The sequence below is a fragment of the Grus americana genome, chromosome 3, assembly GCF_028858705.1.
Source record: "Grus americana isolate bGruAme1 chromosome 3, bGruAme1.mat, whole genome shotgun sequence".
Taxonomy (NCBI): Eukaryota; Metazoa; Chordata; class Aves; order Gruiformes; family Gruidae; genus Grus; species Grus americana.
In genome coordinates, this window is record NC_072854.1 from 40,499,673 (window position 1) to 40,520,061 (window position 20,389).

At 38.4% G+C, this 20,389-nt stretch overlaps 1 protein-coding gene across 5 annotated transcripts in view; it reads right to left on the reverse strand.

Annotated features, from left to right (window-relative positions):
* Positions 1 to 737: 737 nt before the first annotated feature.
* RNGTT (RNA guanylyltransferase and 5'-phosphatase) overlaps positions 738 to 20,389 on the reverse strand; it is a 207,558-nt gene continuing 187,906 nt past the window's right edge. For 4 of the 5 annotated variants that reach the window (XM_054818906.1, XM_054818909.1, XM_054818907.1 and 1 more), the window contains 2 exons: positions 6,414 to 6,537; positions 744 to 3,539 (listed from right to left, as the gene is read on the reverse strand). In XM_054818906.1, the coding sequence (XP_054674881.1) occupies positions 3,376 to 3,539; positions 6,414 to 6,537 (288 nt within the window). In that variant the 3' untranslated portion in view covers positions 744 to 3,375. Of the gene's footprint in view, positions 3,540 to 6,413; positions 6,538 to 20,389 lie in introns of all 5 variants that reach the window. The other variant, XM_054818904.1, reaches the window with a different exon arrangement.

A 20,389-nucleotide genomic window follows, 5' to 3' on the forward strand; every position in this document is an offset into this window, starting at 1 on the left:
GGGGTAATGGCTTTAAACTGAAAGAGGGTAGGTTTAGATTAGATATTAGGAAGAAATTTTTTACTGTGAGGGTGGTGAGGCACTGGAACAGGTTGCCCAGAGAAGCTGTGGATGCTCCATCCCTGGAAGTGTTCAAGGCCAGGTTGGATGGGACTTTGGGCAACCTGGTCTAGTGGAGGGTGTCCCTGCCCGCAGCAGGGATCTTTAAGGTCCCTTCCAACCCAGGCCATTCTATGATTCTGTGATTCTATGAATTAGAAGTAAATTTCAAAAATCAAGATGGGCTTTTTAGTTCCTGAAAGATGCACTCTGGACAGCTGCAACCTGAAAAAGGAAACTGCCCTATTACAAGTTCAGGAGTTGGTCCAAGTAGGTCCATGCTGGATGATAAACCGTCAGGGAAGACCCATGCAGACCTCCTGCAAACTTTCCATGCAACTGGACTTAACATTGGATGGATAAGCTACGTAACGTTAGCCTGTCATAAAATATGTACTTCAGGCACCATTTGGTTTCTTTCTGGTTCTAGTCGCAGGAAGAGCAAATTGTACTTAAAAATGGCATAATGGAGGGGATCCTACCTGACAGAAAAGCCACTGACCTCTGAAAAATGCAGATAATTTTCTTGGAGGAATGAACAGTAATAACAGCACAGTGTTCTTGTGCTTGCACTGGTATTGGGAAAGCACAGGCATCAAAAATAAACAAATCCTTAGGAAAAGTATTTTAAACCATTGACTTTATTAAAATACTTAATACACAGTCTGTAGAGGAATGTACTTACATTTTCTGGAAACTCCACTGAAACCAAATTTTAATTATATATTTAACAAATGACAAAACAGTGGATGAATTCATGCTGTACACCAAATAATAGACAAGTTAGGGGTTTTTTTTTATCATCATTGTTTTCCTGGCACAGACTCTTCTTTGCTTCTTAGCTTCAATCTCTTGAATATCTAGTAGCAGAGAAAGGAGGTTTGCATTTCTCACAGTATTAAACCCATCTGGACCAAGTTAAATTTCCATTTGTTTTCATCAGGTTGTTCATTCAACCCTTCCCCAGTAGCTTCCTTTTCCAGAAAAGCATAGGCAGTTGACCTCTCTAAAAAGCTACAGGTCATAGTGCAAGAAGAGTTTGACAATCAAATGTGAACGTGGAGCTCTAAACCTTCTTAGAGTCATTACTCTTTCAAAATATCAATTTCAAGCTGAGAGCGGAAAAAAAAGACACTGTCAAAATATCAGGGCCAGAACACATTCATGGACTTGGTGGAATGCACATTGAAGACAGCCTGCGGTGCTGCAGCTCTGAAGTAAAAGGTAAACCAGAAGCAAGGTCTTGTTGAAATATAAGATGCAAAGGCTGGGAAGAAGAGAGACGGAAATAACCTGGCCACATCCTTACAAGAATGAAATGTCCTAACCTCACGGAGAAGGCTGTAATCATCGTACACATTGCAATTGCCATAGAACCATGAAGATCAGTGACAAAGTGTATGTTACGACAATCTCAATGACAAGTATAATCTGGGGGAAATTATTTATACTGAGTGAAGAAATAATTGTTTCAATGCAAGATGCACAGAGGCTGCATAGGTTTTCACATCAAATTCATAAGGCTCTTTTTAGGAGATAATTTTGCAACCTTGCATAGGTGATATTATATCTTTTCTATAGATAATATGCAGAAACTATGTACAGTTGAAAAAAAGAACTTTGATGAATGCATTTTTTCCCCTCAAGTTTTACCATAGTATAAAAAGTAACTTATATAACTCCTTCAGTTCTCTAAAACACGTACGGAATATCCCAGAAAGAGACGCTAGGAACGCCATCTAAATGATGCCGTGTGCGTTTATATGATAGGTTGAAACTAGAGAAGCCACCACAAAGCATAGTCGTAAAGTTTCCGTATAGAGAAAAAAAAAAAAAATGCAGGAGTTGTTAATTTTGCTTACAAACATTAAAATTCATTTAAACAGAAATGCATTTTAGTTATAACAAATTAATGAGCTTCACTAATCAGATTGCTGAATGAATGGATGACTCACACACTAAGTAAACTACAGAAAGAGCCAATTCGATCCCTGCTTCATGATGTACAGTAAACTTTAAAATCTGCATTTGGTTTCCAATTAATCTCAGCTTAGAACAACTCCTCCCTTAGACAACCAGAATGCAGCTTCTCAAAACTAATGTTTTGAACATCTGCCAGTGCGCTGCAACAAGAGCCATTAGGGCATTCATGCGCTTCTTCATTTGGTATGGTAGAAAGTCAGCCGGCGGGTGAGGACGGTGCCGCAGGACAGCCGACCCCACCTTTGAAAATGAGCGTCCTGTTCCCTTGGACACTCGTCCACCCCCCTAAACGGTTTATCTTTGCTCTGCAATTATCTAAACCAGGAGACCTTCTGCCTGGCATGGCTCTCTTCCACCTAAACTACCTTCTCTGTTACACAGGAGTTGTCTGGCATTTCTTTTGCCATTTTGTGCCTGGATCTAAGACGTCATGATTAGCGCTGCTTATTACTCTTGCATATCACAGTGATGTGTACTTTTCAGTAATATTTACAATGGTATCACTGTGGAGAACTAAGCCCTGTACTGGAAACAGTCTCTTAACAGAGACCTTAATACTAAGGATTTGGTGTATTCCTTATCTACAGATAAACTTAAAAAGGCAAAGCTAAAATCAGCCCACTATACATTTGGTGTGTTAGGTTCAAAGGGGGAAAAACCAAACACCCAGCACATTTCCTTTCAAAGGGATGCTATTTACATGAAGGATTAACTTTTTTAATATTTCAACAACAAAAACCCAGCTAATTTTGAAATTAGTGAAATCTAAGGCGGCTTAGTTTTTAACCAACACAGAGCACAAACGACACTGCTGTTTGCTGTTAAACACAAGTCTCAGAAATGCAAGGAAACTATGATCAACTATACTATGGGTGACAAATTGCAACCAGTTGAATAACAAGAGTAAAAAAAACCACTTCTGCTTTTTTTAAACACAGCCTCTAAAAAGTACAGCATCCCAATGTTTTCTCAGTTCTAGATTGCTGACGTTATAAATTAAAGGTGAAAAGAGATCCGTATATAAACAAGGCAGCTTTCCATTGACTTCATTGTACTGTTCTTGTCTAAACCTTTGGAAATTTCAGCTTCAAATACCATACGGTAAGGTTGAATTTATCAGTTACAGAACAACGTCCATTTGTACGTGGAATTTGAAAACAAAACCAAAACCCAAACCAAACTCAAAACACACCCAAGTATTTACAGCAACTCAGATTTCGTTTTTTCCAGCCTTCGCGCTTGCATTTCACCTTCTGCAGAACTGTAAACACACTATCCGCTGAGACCAAGGCCTTATGTTATGGTACGCGGCCTTTTGGGCGGCGGGGGCGGCATGAGTTCAGTGTCGGGATCAAGGTGGTGTTTCCGCGTCTGTCCTTGAGAAGCTGCTGTACATCTGTCAATGAACTCAAACAGCATCTCCTTCGTGACCGGATTCTGGATGCTGTTGCATACAGCTGGGAACAAAGAACATATTCTTCAGTTACTAAACCGATTTGTTGTAGTCGGCACTTCAATAATTTCATCTCCTCTTTGCAAAATAAATAACATCATTTGGCTCAAGCATTCAGCTTTAAATGCAGACTTTCACAAGACCATTGTGTCAGGAGTGGAGTGTCTCTGCTCTGCCTCCCAGAGAGCAAAGCAGCCTAGTGGGCTCCTGCCTCAGGGGGATCCCCTTTTTTAAAACAAACAAAAGGCATGCGTGTGGAGGCTTCATGGGGCAACTATAAAAACACCAAGCGGTGACATCCTATTGAGGCGAGCAACAGCAACGAAGGCCTCAGGAGACATGGCTTTAAAATGCTCATCAAATCCAAATAGCCAGACACAAGATTACCTTAATATTGAAAACCTCTGAATTAAGGTCACACTTTTTTTTCCATGACTAAGTACTATACCATAAACCCACAATGCACAGTACTTTTTTTAAATTTTTTAATCTAAATACCTTTGTGTGGCAGAAAGACTTGACACCAAGCGAACTACGCGTCTACTAGAGTGGACCACATGGTGGAGGAAAGGCCATAGTGCTGCACAGTGGCCAAGGCATGCATGTACAAGCACACTCAGATTACTGAACATGAAACCCTAGGCTATAGTTTGTAAATTACGGTTCACGGGATTTTAAGGAACATACAAAAAGGCTCAGTTTTCTTAAAATGAATGTATTAATTTTAATACTTTTCCTATATAACTTTATACTCCTCTAATTAATCCTCCCTAGAGACTTAGGGAGGGCAAAGAAAATAAAGAGCAAGAAATTAAGCAGGAAAGCTACGACTATCTTGGAAGAAAGTACAAAATGATTAGAGAATAATCTATAGCATGTAAGGATTGGCCGCAGTGTGGATGCAATTTCCATGCAAAACAATCTATTGACCCCCTAGAGTACTAAACAACATTAAGACTCCTTAAAATGTACTTGCAATATAGCATTGTTACAAATAACAGTCAACGTATGATTTCCTGACTCTTAAAAACACTCCGTTCTTTCCTGCAGAATTCCAGAACCATTCAAAGCATTACTTTACAATCAATAAAACACCTTCCTAGCATTATTTTTTGATTATCTCATTTATTTTTGGTGAAAAAGTGCTTTCAAAGTTGTACTGTATGTGATTTCAGCAGTTGGAAGCATTCTGATTATCAGTAGTTTGGGAACAGAATTTGTGCCACAAGGCAGCTGGTGTAACTCCCTACCAACTTTTAAGGGCTGTCCTCGCTTAATCACTCAAAAAGCCCTTCTCTTCAATTTGAAAGGTATCAAAGTCCAAAAGCAAGATGGAGACATGTACTTATTTTGTTGCTATTTCAACCATCAGGAAAAATAAATAGTATTTTTTATCAAGAGAAAGCAAATAGAGGACAAAGGATCTAGAAAAGGGGACAATGGAAGTCTCAAATGAGAAAATACAACTTTTGGAGATTTTGAAAAATGGTCAAAAGTGAAAATTTAAAGCCAAAAGAAAACTTTGTTCTGAAAATTCCTATGGAAAATTTGAAATACTTCTTATAGAACAGTTCTTCCTGTAGCATTTAATTTTATTTTAATTTTTATTTTTAGGAAGTTCATTATGCTTTGGCGGAAAAAAAGGTCAGGAATAACATAACTGCTCTACAAATGGAGGAAATGAGAAGAGAAAAAGTGCAGCTGCATATGCTTTTAAGAATGAAGGGAAGAAGAATATGCTACTCCTCAAAGAAAACTCCAAGGAAAACTAACTATTGAAACAATAAGGTGAATCAGAGAAGAGAAATTTAGGTCATGGTGACAAAGAGATGTCATTGTACTTGTATGACTTCTGTGGCCCATTCCTCTTTCCCGGCAGGACTGTTCAGCAAATATTTCAGCTACATTCTGTACTGGTTCCCTAAGGTGCCACCAGATTTATTATCTCCTGGCAAAATGACCACGTTTTGTTTATTCAAGAAAATCTACTCACTGCTCAGGCAGAAATACAAGTAGAACATTTCAGAGAAAATGCTACATCATCTATGAATGCCCTAGTAAACAGCATGGTCTTAAATATGATTAACTTCATTTTGGCACTTAACAAAAGTCATTATCAGCATAACTATTGTTATTCAGCCTTGCACACTTCTATTCAAACTCTTATACTTCACCTGAAAGTAAACAACATCATTTAGTTTACAATACTTGGCAAAATATTTTTTGGTAGAACATAAAAGTGTCACAATTCTGCAGGGTTATACCCCCAACTTCCATTAGTTCCCCTCTTCATTGTTTGTGACTATTGTAGAAACTTAAGATGACATTTTCTCTTATTAATTTTCTAGCTCATCTGCCAAATAACGGTTTTGGCATTTTGAATAGAGGTGAAATTATAATGGATTTTTTGTTCAACAAACTCAACTCATAGTGTGCCAGTCTGCATTACATCCCGACAAGGCAGCACAAGGCTAGGAACTGATGTTAGTTAGTTAACTGCTGCTGCAATGCTCTTGTAAATAAAAACTTCCTTGGGTCTCACTTAAAAGGCATGCCCTGCCATTCAAAGTCTCTTTGAGCAAGTCTCTGCAGTTCTACAAAGACTTAGGCACTTGCTTCTGCATTCTCTCTTAAATCCTGCATGACAGTACTGGTTTAACTGACTTCATCAAATAACCCTGAAGCCACAGGATTCACGCTATATAAAAGCTAAACATGACATAAGCACTTGCAAGATGAGGTATTACTATAATAAGTGAAAGAAGCCAGGACTCAAACTAGAAATGAAAACAGAGTCCCCTTCCTCCTTAAACTAGAAAAGAGTTAAAAAATTAAAATTTGAGCCTGAAAAACTTTTAAAGCAAATTATTCTACTCACCCATGGCAGTGCTGTAGGCATTTGGAAAGCTTTTGTCTATTCTCTGTCTCATGAAGACCCAGCTGTTGTTCTCAAACTTGCACTCTATAATTTTATTGTCGTACTGTTTCAGTTCTTTTGTCACCTGTTCAAAAAAAAAAAATGTTTGGGATAAACATATTTTAATTAACTTTTTTTTTCTTTCTTTTAGGGATAAATAATAGAAGATCAAAAGCTGCCCTGCATTTTTCAGCAACATGCCTCCATCCTACACAGAAAAACTGCACAGACTACGTCTCCATTATACATATGCTCAGCTACTCAACATTTTAAAAATACTTTTCAAATCTGCTGTCAATATACAGCAATTATATTATGCTAAAACGTCAGCAGCTCTAACAGAGGGGGAAAAAAGTCACTTCTGGCCCAAATGCAAATAGGTTTCCATGGGAATAAACTGCTTCCAGTGTAAGTGCTACTGCCAGCCTAAGTGCACGAAATGTATTATCCATGTTTCATCAACCTTCTTTGTTGAAGGTCTCAAAGCCAAATGTCAGATTTCAATACCAGAAGGAGCTTACGGAAAACCATTCCACTCTTTACATTACTGAGGATTTTTCTTTTATTTTCTTTTTTCTTTTTTTTTTTTTCATTTGTCTTTAAAAATTAAGATTGTAACTCCAAAATAATGCGGGATTTCAAATCACATATGTTCTAAACCTCCTTCAGGCCTCTCTTTATTGATTCATAGATTTGTCAGCAGCCAATATCCCGAGCTATTTGTCTTTCTATTTGGCAACGCTGTGTGGTTTGGAAACGTAGTTTATATGCATTGGACTTCCTAGTTGTTTTGGCTACTTCATCCTATGCATCCTAATCTATGATACAATGCAAAATTTTCAAGTAACCATGGTAACCTGAGAACCTTATCTAACGCTTTAACAATTTTACCCATATACTTCACTTTGTTCCAAAGGGCCTCTTCAGAAGTATAAAGCTGTATTTAACTGCTAGCTGCCTTTAGTTTGCTATAGTTTACCAGCGAAAAGCTGTACAAGGTAATGGAACACTTTGGATTCAGGATCTTATCCATAAGCACTCTCATAAAAAGGCACTGGTTATTGCAATTCATTAGCATAATTTTTCACCTCTGTTGTCTACTTGCTCCTGAGCGGTGACACGGGAATTTACTACTGTCAGAAAGATGCAGATTTGAAAAAGGCCATAACTGTCTCCAGACAGCTTAATAGCACATACAGTGGAAAAGTCCATGAACCTCCTTTCCATTAATTCCCAGATAAAGGCAATTAATTCATGAAAAGGTCCTGAGCATGGACTGAGTCCTCTTATACTACATGGTACAGGATTTATCCTTAATTTGATAAGCAGAATCCTAACATTTTTCTTGGTATTTACCCTGAATACTTGCATTCATTCCCAGATAGGGAGGCCTGGGATTTTACCTGTCAAGTGAATGTGGCACCGTAAGACCATTTTGTTAAATCTGCTTAAAACCGAGGCCTGTCCTACTGCAGGACTGACAGAATCAGAGCCAGGTTTCCATGTCACGCATTATTTCTTCATCCATTCCATCACTTGTAAAGGGCTTTTTTCCAAAAATCATTTAATCCTTAAGTGAAGTTTGCATCTGCTGATGATCACTTGGATGAAATCAACAGATTGTCCAGATCAGCAATCTGTTCCTTTGCAGCATGCTCTGCACAGCACATCACTTCTTTCCATCCGTGTTGAAAAGCTATATACAGCCCAGATGTTTGACTGACACACATTTGTGAATGTGTTTATGTTCCATTAGGTGTACGCAGGAAAACACAGCATCCTTTTCGAGCGCGCTATGGATACATAAACCCAGGAAGAAACTGGGCGGCGCGGTGCCTTGGGAAGGTATATTACTTTGAAAACAGCTGCCTAGTGGAAGCGGGGGCAGCAGGGGGTATGACTGTGTGTCTGATTTTCTGCCAAAGCAGGGAAACATTAGAAGGATCACCTGCTAGAGACAGAAATGTATAAAACTGCAGGCAAAGACTTCAACTAACCAACCATCGCATAAGGCCTTCTCCTGGTTTATCATTCTTCTAGTGTTCAGATGCTCAGAATGGCAATAAATTAGATGGCAGCTTTATCTGACTCTGGCAATTAAGCAGTATTATTAACTATCTAGATACTTACTTGGCCCTTCATTAGCAATCTGGAAGACAGATCTTTCAAAAAATACAAACACCTGCCAAAGCACTGACTTAAATGAATTTTCCCATTAGAAAACTGATGGTCACAGTCTTTAACAATTGCAAGTTGCAGTAATTATTTTACAAAGGAAGAAATACAGCATCTACTCTTCTCTATACTTTGTTAAGTGACCTCAGCCTTATAAATGTACTTAATGTAATGTTAATGAACATTTTAGGAACTGCTGGGCACTTGATCAAGACTTCAAGCACTCTGAGCAAAACGCCCTTTTCAGCATTAAAAATACTCTTCTACTATTCCATCTTAGTAGACTTCTAAATGTTTATGCACACGACTGAACAAGCCCACAGCGATCCTTGTATCCATAATTCACACCTTACATCTACCTATCACTTGCACGCTACTTTCTGGTATTTCAGCTTCAAAGTGGGACATGGAAACTGTCAAATTTAACTGTATTGAATTTCCTTCCCTTTGGGAATCCATTCTGAGCTGCTCAGAGCAGTGTATTCTCGATTCTCCCTTTGCAGTATGGAGTTCATCCCTCCTTCTCCCTCTTAACTATTACAGTCCATAGCAGTATCTGAATAACGCACCATCATTTCTCTTCCTGAGAGGTGGTACTTCTAGCTAATCTTCACAGAAATGGGAGAAGTGCCTTAGGATTGATGGCAGTTCTCAGCCAAAATGCTCATCCTCAGCAGCAGTGATGCTTTTGGTACAGCACCAATGCTTCTGCCATACTGTTGATAAAATGCTTTGAACCAGCATTCAGTACTTTCAAGACAGAAACTCCCACCACACTAAGGACACCATGGAACCTCCCTTAATTAAATATTTATTCCCTAGCCTATTTTTGGACAGCCAGTCAAAATTAGAAGCCCACATGCTCACATCTCAGACACAGGGCTGTCAGAGGTGGTGTGCATCAGAATGCTATCTCTGGTCTGGGCCACAACTGTGTCCTGGGCAAGAATAAACACCAGCCTGTACACTGCTTTCCTTTCAAGAGGAAGGAAATCGTTCCTCAGCAGGAACATTCCCTGTCCCTGACTGCATTTGATCTAGTTATCAAGAGCCAGCCTACTTGCCCAACAGAAATCACTTCCCAAAAATATAGATGAGCTTCCTCTTGGGAGCTGATTCATTACATTACTACTAGATTGCAAGATGTGATTGGAAAAAAGTGGGCAAGAGTTGCGTCCCCTTTCCAGAAATAGCTCATTATCAAATCAGATTGGATGTAATACAATACCACTGCCTAAGAATGTCAGATTACATGAAGATGACAGCTATCTTCCTCTTCCTGCTGAGAAAGGCTTCCCACTGCCGTCATCATCTGGGCTATTCACTACTAAAAACTTTGGTGGGGTAAGCTTATTCCTTTTTTCTAAGAATGATGACAGTTAAGGTTTAGGAAATCTCCCATTCTCCAGTCTCTTTCCATCTCCTATGTTCTGAAAGAAATTCAAAATATATTAAAAAAAAGTGAAGTATCTAACCCATCTCAAATTATCTCGCCTGGCAGAATAATGGAGCCATTTTGAGATGAATCACAACAATGTGTTTATATGCAGTCACATTTTATGTTAATTTAGAGAAAAATGTGAAAAAACAATATATCCAGCTGAAGAAGAGGAGAAACCATTTACATTGAAAGCAGTTAGCTCTAGTCCGGTGAACATGCCTGCATTATGTCTGCTGACTACCAGTGGGGCCAAGGCTTTCCTGTGTATCTCCACAGCCCACTTGATCATCAGACTGGTCCATCATTCCACCTGTTGAGTCATTCTTTCATTTACTTTCATTTTCTGTGAAGACTTCACTCAAACATTAGTCTCATCACCCTTAATCCTGACGGACAATGAAATTCCTGGGCAAGCTGCTACTTTACATAAGAGGTATTAGCAATGAGAATTTGGTAATTAAGTTAATATTTCAGAAAACATGTCTACAGAGGACAAGCTTAAACTTTACAAACACATCTACCTTCCCCATATTCAAGTTCTTTAGAAAGAAAAAAGGAGGTAAGCTTTTAGATAGATGGAGACTTGACTGAAAGAAGCCCTGTGTTTCCATATGCATGTTTTTCAAAGCAAAAGAAATTATTTTAGCTCAGTAAATAATCCCCTTTAAAGAAAGTGATGTTTCTAAGCAAAATCTTCTTCACATATTCTATTTCAAATCCTTTCTATCTTTAAATGCCTTTTTGTTGCACTTTACCCTCTATTACCAAACATTTACAGAAGGAAAATAATTTTTCAATTCATCTATTTCTATTGCTTATTCCACATCCCTAGTCATCAGCCTATTTCTAAGATCCCAGAAGAAACAATCAGAATAGTAGATGCAGAAAATGTTAACTTCCATGAGAGAACAAATGAGAAAAAGCAGCAGTTGAAATCTTATGAAATTAAAAAGATCTTTATTTCTAAGTACAGAATTAAAAAAAGGAACCATAACACACAGGGAAGATAGATTCTAAATGTAATGGCTTTCTATTTTCTAAGAAGAATCTGCCTCTTCTTTTTATAGCTGGCATGTGCAATGAAGGCATTCCTTTTTGATACGCTCAAGTACACAAACTGTTTGTTTTCTTTTTTTAAACACAAGTTCCAATGCCTGGAGGGGAGAAAAGTTTCAAGCTGCCACATAAGGCCTGGAAAGTAATTCTTCCTCTCTCTGATATCGTAACTAACTTTTCTCCATTAGGATCCATTCTCACAGCTGTGTGTTCAGGAGGGAGCAATCTTTTGGTTGCTTCCCAGTCCCCCACTGCAGGAGAACTGGAACCTGCACCTTCTCTAGTCAGCCATCCTGCAAAAATTAAACCACATTTTTCTAAGAACTGTCCAAAAAATACAGCATTTGCAAGCTCCTTGTCCTGAGGGTATTGGGATACATTCAGCACAAATGACAGTTTAGGAAGTAAAACCTCCCTGGCAAAATAGCACATCTCAAATCCTGATTTCTGCATCACCCTCAAATACCGTGACTGCCCACAACTGCAAAGTACTGCGGAGTTTATTTCTAAACTTCTCAAGCAATGTGGAATGTCCTAGATGACAGAGAGAATTAACCTGCCCGCTGGTACTATGACTCCATAGCAGTAAGGGCTTCATCTGAAGACCAGGGAGAAGCAATGGCAACAGTCGGGGAACAAGAAGAACAATTACATGGGAATTTGAGGAAACAAAGAGGGATCACAACTTCCTGAAGGAATAGGATGGAAATGGAAAAAAATAAAGAAGCAGCAGTAAAAAAATAAACAGCTTCTGGAGATACAAAGATAAGCCAAGCTCAAAGTGAAATCTTTTTGAAGACTGAAGAGTTAAAGGTGACAAGCAAACTCCAAGGACCTTCATGTCAAACCAAGGCAACTGAGAGGAAATGAGGTGTTAGAAAGAGGACTCCCCTTTATTCTGAGAATACACGTAAAGCAAAGCTTCGAAGTGCATGATTGTAGGGCATGCTCAGCTTTCCAGAGGAATGTGCATATGGGCAAGGACTATCCTGGGAAAAGTCTTATACATGATTACAAATGAGGGCATGAATATAAGAAATTCTAATCATTTGACTAAGAACATCCTAGAGAGCCAGGGCCTAATGCAGATCCCAAGTTGTTCCTTCAGTGCTTCTTCCTAATTCTCGGACAGCTGGTTCAGAAGCTTTTAAAGAACTTTTTTCCCCATTCACATAAAGTATATCATGTTTTGCACAGTAAAACTTCTCAGAGAACTATAAAATAGATGGTTATTAAATGCCTGTTCATACCATTAGTGTACACAGGGCCACAAACATTAATATTGTGAACTGGCAAAAATTAAATCAGTTAATCTGCTTCACATTTTTGTTCAAGTAAACACAGATTTTGTAATGTAGCTTAATATCCACTTCTTAATACGATTCAAGAGATTATTTTATCAAAAACATAGATTTGTCAAAAGTAGAATAAGAGCACTGGTAACCAATTCTGTTGCTAAATTAAACATACTGACTGTGTTTCCTTTTAAGTAATATATTACCCAACAAATGGTTATCAGCTTGGGTAAACACAATGTAGTTGATATATTTATTTAACATTAAAGAAGCTTTCTAAGTGTAACTACGCTTCTTGTGTACATACGAAATGGAAATGCTCCAATTTTGAGATCTCATTCCTGGAAAGGAACATTAAGAAATATAAAAATTTTAACATTTTTGTTCATGCCAAATTAAACCACAATGCTAACACCAAGCACTGGAAAATCATGGAAAAAGCCAAAAAGAAAAATCGTGTTTCAAAATCACAAGAGTGAGGCTTTATTAAATTGTAGATTTGTTTTGGTTTTTGACCTCCAGTGCCTAGCACTCACAGTTCATGATTTATTCTTTCTTTTCAACACATAATATTTTCTCAAAGAATCTCTCATTCTTATGTGTAGCAATTTCAAATATGGATACCATTTTCTGACACATAGAATAGGTTGGAGTCCTGGGGTTTTCCTGACAACTGACTGATGGAAACATCAGAAATCAAAAGACTTCTGCTTATCAGTGATATTACAAGTTTAATGACTTTCAGTGCAGCTGTAAATAGATTTCTTAATGTATCCTGGAAGGTCTCCTGTACACCTGACCTTGCAACACCATCTTAACTATCTGTAAGAAACCGATGTTCTTCAGAGCTTTGTTTAGGACTCACAGAGGAACACTGGTATCTACAAAAAAGCAGATAGCTGGTAACTGCTAAGACCATGACGTGAAAATATATCTGTGTTTGTGCAAATGCTTTGCTTGATGATGCACACTCTTCAAGACATTTTTTTTCTATACTTCGCATTTCACTCAATGGGAAAACCTGCTCAGCCACAGCAAACCAACAAACTCTTTGAACCCTTTTGGGCATTGTGACTCAGGCATCTACTGTACTCAAAGAGCAGCTGACCTTCCTGCTAGACTTGTCATCTCCACCTAACTCCTGAGGGAACTTTAAAGCTTTTCAAAAACCTATTTTCTTTTAATCATCGTCAAGAATGGGAAACAGAGATCCGAGGGTCCATACACATCTTGAACAGTTAAATGAATCAAAGTAATAATTGATTGATCCTCCTAGATTGATATCCCTTGCCCAGATGCTCTAATCATCATAGGTCTATAGATTAAAGAAAAAAAGATCTCTGTACATCTTCTGTAAAAACTGAGAAATGGAAGAATTCTGTGCGGAGGACTTATGAACCTGTCATACCTCCATTACTATGAGTTCTTAAATAAAGTCATATTAAAAAAATATAATTCTGACCCTCAGCATGTGCTAATGACAGAGGAAGAAACTCTAGACGGCAGCTAACACCCAGCAGTAAGAGAGCAGTATCAGAGTTCTCAAAGCAACTGTCAGTGTGAACTTACTGCAGAGAGGATGCATATTTGGTGCAAACAGAGCTTCACCTGCTCTACAGCTCATGAATTTGTAGGAAGGGTAAGAACAATGCTTCACCGCAAGCACCTGGGCTAACTTTGCAGAGGCCAGAGACAGCCACTTTGGATTTGGCACACCAGGAAGAACTGTGCTCTAATAATCCCTGAGGTCAGTACTGAAACTTCAGGGTGGTTTTCAAAGTACCAAAGAAAAACAGACAGATGCAAGCAAAATAGTAAAATGCCATAGCAAACTGCAGAGCTGTTCAGCAGGTGATGCAAAAACAAATAAGTAAAAAAAAGTCCTTTCAGTGAAGGACAAGGAATCCACTGGAGGTTTCTGAAAAAAGCCACCCCTGACCAGGAAGATAAGCAACGGTACAGGAAGGGAAGGTAGAGCAAGGATGTGCAGTGCAAGATGATAGAAAAAGCTGTAATTGGAATGTAGAAGTGATTCCGGGAGGAAACATTTCACCCACAGCCTGATATATTTTGAGGACTGTAGTTGTACTTGACATGAGCTAGCTTGAGAAAGCCAGTCTTAACCCTCATTTGTGTTTTACTCAGACTGCTTTTACAAAAGGGAGCCAGCCCCAAAGTGAGAGCACTGCATGCTAAGACACCAAGATCCAGGAGACAAGAGTCATGTGCCAATAGTAAAGAATATACTTCGAAAACACCACTTAGCTTGTTCATAAATTATGAATTTCATAAGGCTTATTATTCTCACTTTGCAAATGGGGAAACAGAGATGCTTTGTGGTCACACAACAGGGAAAGCATTTACCCCCCATTAGGTTCTTTAAACCCGATCTTAATTACCCCTCAGGTACTTACACTCAAGAAATCCTGTGACACAGGGCAGCTGAGATCTCTTTAATAATTTATCAGTAGAAACCCAAACAAATCTTCCGGAGACAAAGTAACACTATCACTATTTTACAACCTTTGGCAACACTATTTCTATATCTCAAAATAAATGAAAGAATAGGATGAAGAGGTTTTCTGACATTTTCTGCCTTTCACATGTTGGACTTCACCTCTGTAACGACGGCTCTCTTGACAAACGTTTGTGTTTATCACATGTAGATTTTACAGTGCACTTTCTCGTATGACTGTTTTTCGTCTTTTCTTTGTACCCAAGCTATTGCTACTGTAGGAGTCTAAATTAATCTAATTTTACCTGTATTTCTTACACCCTACAAGGGGTTCTGTCGCTTGCTGTCACACCGCGGGGGATGGGTTACGGGGAGACTCCCCGCGGCTGAGCTATCAGGAGCTTCCCAGCATCCTGAGGAAAAACTACTTTTACGAGTCAGATAGTACCTGATAGCTACTCATGTGGGCCCCAGCTCTACAAACTCTTATCCTTGTAAGTTATACACCTATGAGCAACTTCGTAAGATCAATTACCCTGCACTAGTGTTATCAGGATTGGGCCCTAAACCTAATTCTAGTCATCGCTTATCTGGTTTCTGAAACGTTCTTAGAAACCGTGGTTTTATACTCTTTCGGAAAACCACCAAATGATACCAGAATAAACCAAAAGAAATTCAAACTAGAATCCAAAGTAGCAAGTAATTGCAAGTGAGTCTTTTAAACCCACTTTTACTTGTAACAACAGGCAGCTTTCAAATTACAGCCATTATGAATCATATTCTTTTCTTCCATTTAGATCCCAAACAGCCAGTTATATACGCTTAAAGTTTTTTTTCCCCATAAATCAAAATTCACCACTGAGAACAACTGTGTTAACACTACAAGGAAATTTGTTTGCTTTGTTAAATTGAGCTTCAAAAGCATGAATTGAACGTACATTTGTGATGGCAAGTAATGCCTCTTCTTATATCCATTCAAAATGTTTACTTTATTACAGCTTATTATAAACGTACTGTCTAAAATGCAGCAGCATGACTGTTCAATTTTCAGGCCATAATTTTATGATAATCATATGTAATATATTCATACGTCTACTCCGCTGCCTAACAAAGCCCAAACTGGTTTGTTAGCAGCTCTGCTTTCCCCATGGTTCAAATTTCTTTGACTCAGAACATTACTGAACAACAACATTAAGAAAGATATAATCAAAATTTTACTTCGGATTCTTCACTATAGTAGGCAAACAAAGAAATATATAACATTGGAAGCTGAATTTGGCATACTGACTTTATCAAATACTGGTATCTAAGTGATATGTAAATTATTAAACATGCTATGCAAGCAGTATTAGAAAGGTGGTGGGGGAGCAAGATTATAAATTTATAAATGTTTTCTACATCTAGAAATCCTATTAATACTTGAAAACATTGAGATTGTACAGAGAGAACATGTGCATAAACTAAGACCAGAACTAAGCAAACTTGCTTTTAATCTATATTTAACATGTGTTTCAGTTTTTGCCTAGGACCTATTTACAAAAAGTAATAATTTTTCTTCTCTTCAATACATTTCAGAGGCAACTCCTAGTTACTCATAAATCTAATTCCAGCACATACAGAGGCTTACGGGACTTGTAGGAGATAAAAATTCAGACAATCCCTATCCACTTCACTGGACTGAATGGTTTGTCATCAACCAAGTCTGCTACGAATCAAAGGGTTGAGCCAGAGAGAAAAGCTTAGTCCTGCTCATCGTAGCTTTTATATGGTCTGTGTAATAGTTAGTATTTTTAAGAGAGTGCCAGATCTTGAAATCACAGAAGTCTCTTAAGGCAGAATAAAATTTTACTTTTTAAAGACTATTTTCAGGGTTTGTATTTGTATTATATGAGAAAGCAACTTTGAATTTTCAAATACAGGATGACAAAAAAAGTTAAACTAGGATTTTTAAAACCTTGCCATTTTGAGGGAGCATTCTTACACCTGATTGCTGAGACTGGAGTTCACAGCCCTGCTGACTCAACCTTCATTTTTGTAGCTATGACACAGGATGAGTTTCAGGTGACTGCCAGACTCACTTAAGTGAGGGAGCTGATAAATGCCTTGATGAAACACTGCAAACACAAAGCTGAGAAGAGCCAAACAACCACCAAAAATAATCTACTCAGCAGTGCTATAAAATCCAAATAATAAAGCAAAGAAGTGTTGGGGGAAAAGCTGCAAAAGCCATGTTAGGGATTTTTCATTGTATTTTTCATCCTTCTAAGATTTCAATTAGAAGGAAAATAATCTTTTTTTTTTCCATTACTGATAATACATCACAACAAAAAGATTAATGGCTGCTGACTTAACGCAGACTTTCAAAAATCAGCTTTGATCAAAGCAACTGCTGTAGTGAAAGTCAACTGCCCTAACTCACTTCTCAACTGCCTTTACAGCATTGAGCTGGCTTGAACTCCCTCCCTTTCTTGAATAGTTTCACTTAAACTTCAAAGCCTAACTAACTGGCTTTGAGGCTTAAATAATGGAAAGCTTTTTTCCTCCTCCTTCAAAAGCAATTAAAGACGTTCAGTATAATCTGACCTATAATCTTAAAATCTAAGCATGCAGGTCTTCTTGATCATTGTGGGGTTACAGAATGGAAGAGGCTAGATGGGGAAGTTAATTGTGGCGCAGACACTGCAAATGGTTTTATGGCGCCCGCCAGCTGATGAGGTCAGTCCTCTAAAAGAAAGGTAAGCAAGGGCTAATCTATCAATGGCACAAATTTGTCGCTAAACAAGGCTATAAAGGGATTCTTACTGCTTTACCTGTCATTGCAAGCCCCTCCTTCCTTTCCATTCCTTGCTATTAATGAATCTGCAGAGTTAGGAAGCCAGATTTCCCAGGACACCCCAGTAACGGCTGTGGGGTGGGGCGACAGACTGCAGTGATCACGAGGCAGAGAAATGGACAATGTTCATGGGCTTGGAAGAGTCACAGCTGGCTTCAGAGGATTTTATGGATTTTGCCAGATATAGCCTGAAAAACCTATGGACTTCTTGGTCTGTTTGGGCAGCAGTGTTTCGAGACAAATCAACATGGATTTTATCAGTTTCTCGTTTACTGTCAACTAACCAGGATTACAACTTTGAATGATGAGTGCTGGCAACATAACGGTTTGATAGTTGGTCCTGCCCAAGCCCTGAAGGCAGGAAATCTGGGAAAGCCCGCTGTGTTATTGTATGGTGCATCGGTAACAAAACAAGTGAGCGACAATATTTAATCTTCATTCTTATTTCACAAAATGACTTTGCCCAGTTAGTCTGCAAAAGCGAAGGCAAGCAAAGCCAAGAAAAGTCTCCTGAGTTTTCTAACCAGATGACTTCTCCAAAAAACCCCTTCGTCATAAAGCTGTGGCCTGCAAAGACCTCTGCATGGGCCGATTCTTGAATTCTCCAGAATTCAGAGCCTCATTTGAACGCTCTGCTTAAGCGCTACAGTTGTGTTTGAGCGGCTGTCCTCCCCCACCCGAGGTCCAGGACTGAAACAGCGTTAGTTCTCTAACAAATACAACTGAAAACATTTGTTTTGCTTTTCACATGATGTAACAGCATTACAAGTAACATCATAAGCCCATTCTAGAGTCAGCCAGTGGCACTAACAATTCCAGCCAGGAAAAAAAAATAATTCTTAAAGGCTCTTCTCTATTAGAATAGGCAGCACTGGAAAGAGATAAGAGAAGAGAAAGAAAAACCTGTTGCCTGATAACCTCAAAATGTATTTTTATACGTCAAACCAACTTCATTAGTTTGTTTTACATAAAAAGAGTTTTACATACATAATTCTAAAGTTGAAAAGCCCAAGGCAAAAGGGAGTTGATTTGTCAGGCAAGAGCGGACCTGGTGGGGAAATCCATGAACTGAAACGGAAAGCCTTGGTTTGTAGTTTTCTGCTGTAACTACTAGCACTGATTACTAATTACAGATTTTTCCCTTAAAGTTCTGAATGAAATATTAACAAGCTGGTAATTAAGTAATTCAGGGTCTGTTTGCTTTAGTGTTAGTTTCAGTTTTTTAAGTCCAAAACCTCTGACTCACTGATCTATAAACATCCTTCTAAATTATTCAGAGATGTCCTTTGTTTTCCCTCTATTAAAGTTAAGTTACTCTGAAACCTCTTTCTATGCATTATTGGCATCCAAAGTGTAACCAGTGGAAAGGGAATGTAATGATGTAGGAAAATACACTAATTGTATCTTGCGTTATTGTGTAAAGACACAAAGACATTCTTGTCTCTAATTCTGCTTTTGCATATTCCTCTACGTTGCTTCTACTCTGGACTGGCCTCTTCCCTACCTCCCACACAGGCTTCTTCAGAGGTTGTGTTTGTATGAAAGAAATGCTACAACACTTAGTTAATCTGCTCCTGCAATGGTCAGCAATCAAGCGTGGCTAACCATGACCCACTAATGAAATGAAGCAGAAGCCGGGCTGCACTTGTCTGTATTACTATTAAATTACAACCGAGTAGGTTAACACATGACACTAATCGGGCATTTTATTTCTTGTGTGGTGCAGCATTAATACGTAGGCATGCTCCTACGTATTAACGGGCAGCTCCGCGAGGCAGTGAGGACCATGGTTGATATTAAGCACCTCTGGAAGACTGCCTGAGTCCTACCAGGCTGAGCAGCTGAATCCAGAAACTTTACAGCACTATTTTGTTATAACCTCATTCCTTCCCACTGTCAGGGTCTTGGCTGACAGTGAGAGAAAGCCCGTGGATGACTTCTGCAGAGCTTAAGTGAGACAACTGTCCTCCAGCAGAACCCAGGTCTTTACTTCTTCCTGTACCAATGCTGACTTCTCTGCTTCACGCAAGAAAAATAGATAAAAATCTCACATCGAAGCCTGTACAGAATCCAGCATGGCATCTCATGAATCAACCAACTGAGAACATACTCAAATATTTTTTTTTATTACAACACATTAGGCTAAAATCAATAGATTCATTTACCGAAATGGATTTAATACTTCAGCTAATCAAGGGAAAGTAACATTTTTCTGAAAAGAAGTTGACATTTCATTATAGCATTCGGTTGTAAAGTCACTGGCAGAAATTTTTCTGTATACCAATTAAACAGTAACTCACTGAAGTTAGTAACATAAAAAGTAATATTGCATATTTACAGTTTCCTCCCCAGTAAATGAAAACATCTACAGCTCTCAGCAACACCAATAAAGTGTCTGTCTGCACAATAGTTCTAACAATGCTGCCACATCTCTGATCCTTCCTTTTCAAATCTTTCTACACTATTTTTCCCAAAGATATAACATGCTATTTTCTCTACAATCAACCATTTTTTCTTCCTTTGGAGAGAAGCAGAAGTGGCATTTTGAAAACTTCAATTTGCTGAAATATAATAGCACCACTGAGCTCTGTTGTTCTTCACTTTTTTCCCCACTTTATGCTAGAAAGATAAAACTGCAGTGGTTTTACTATTGTCAAACAAAAAGTAAATAAATAATGGTTT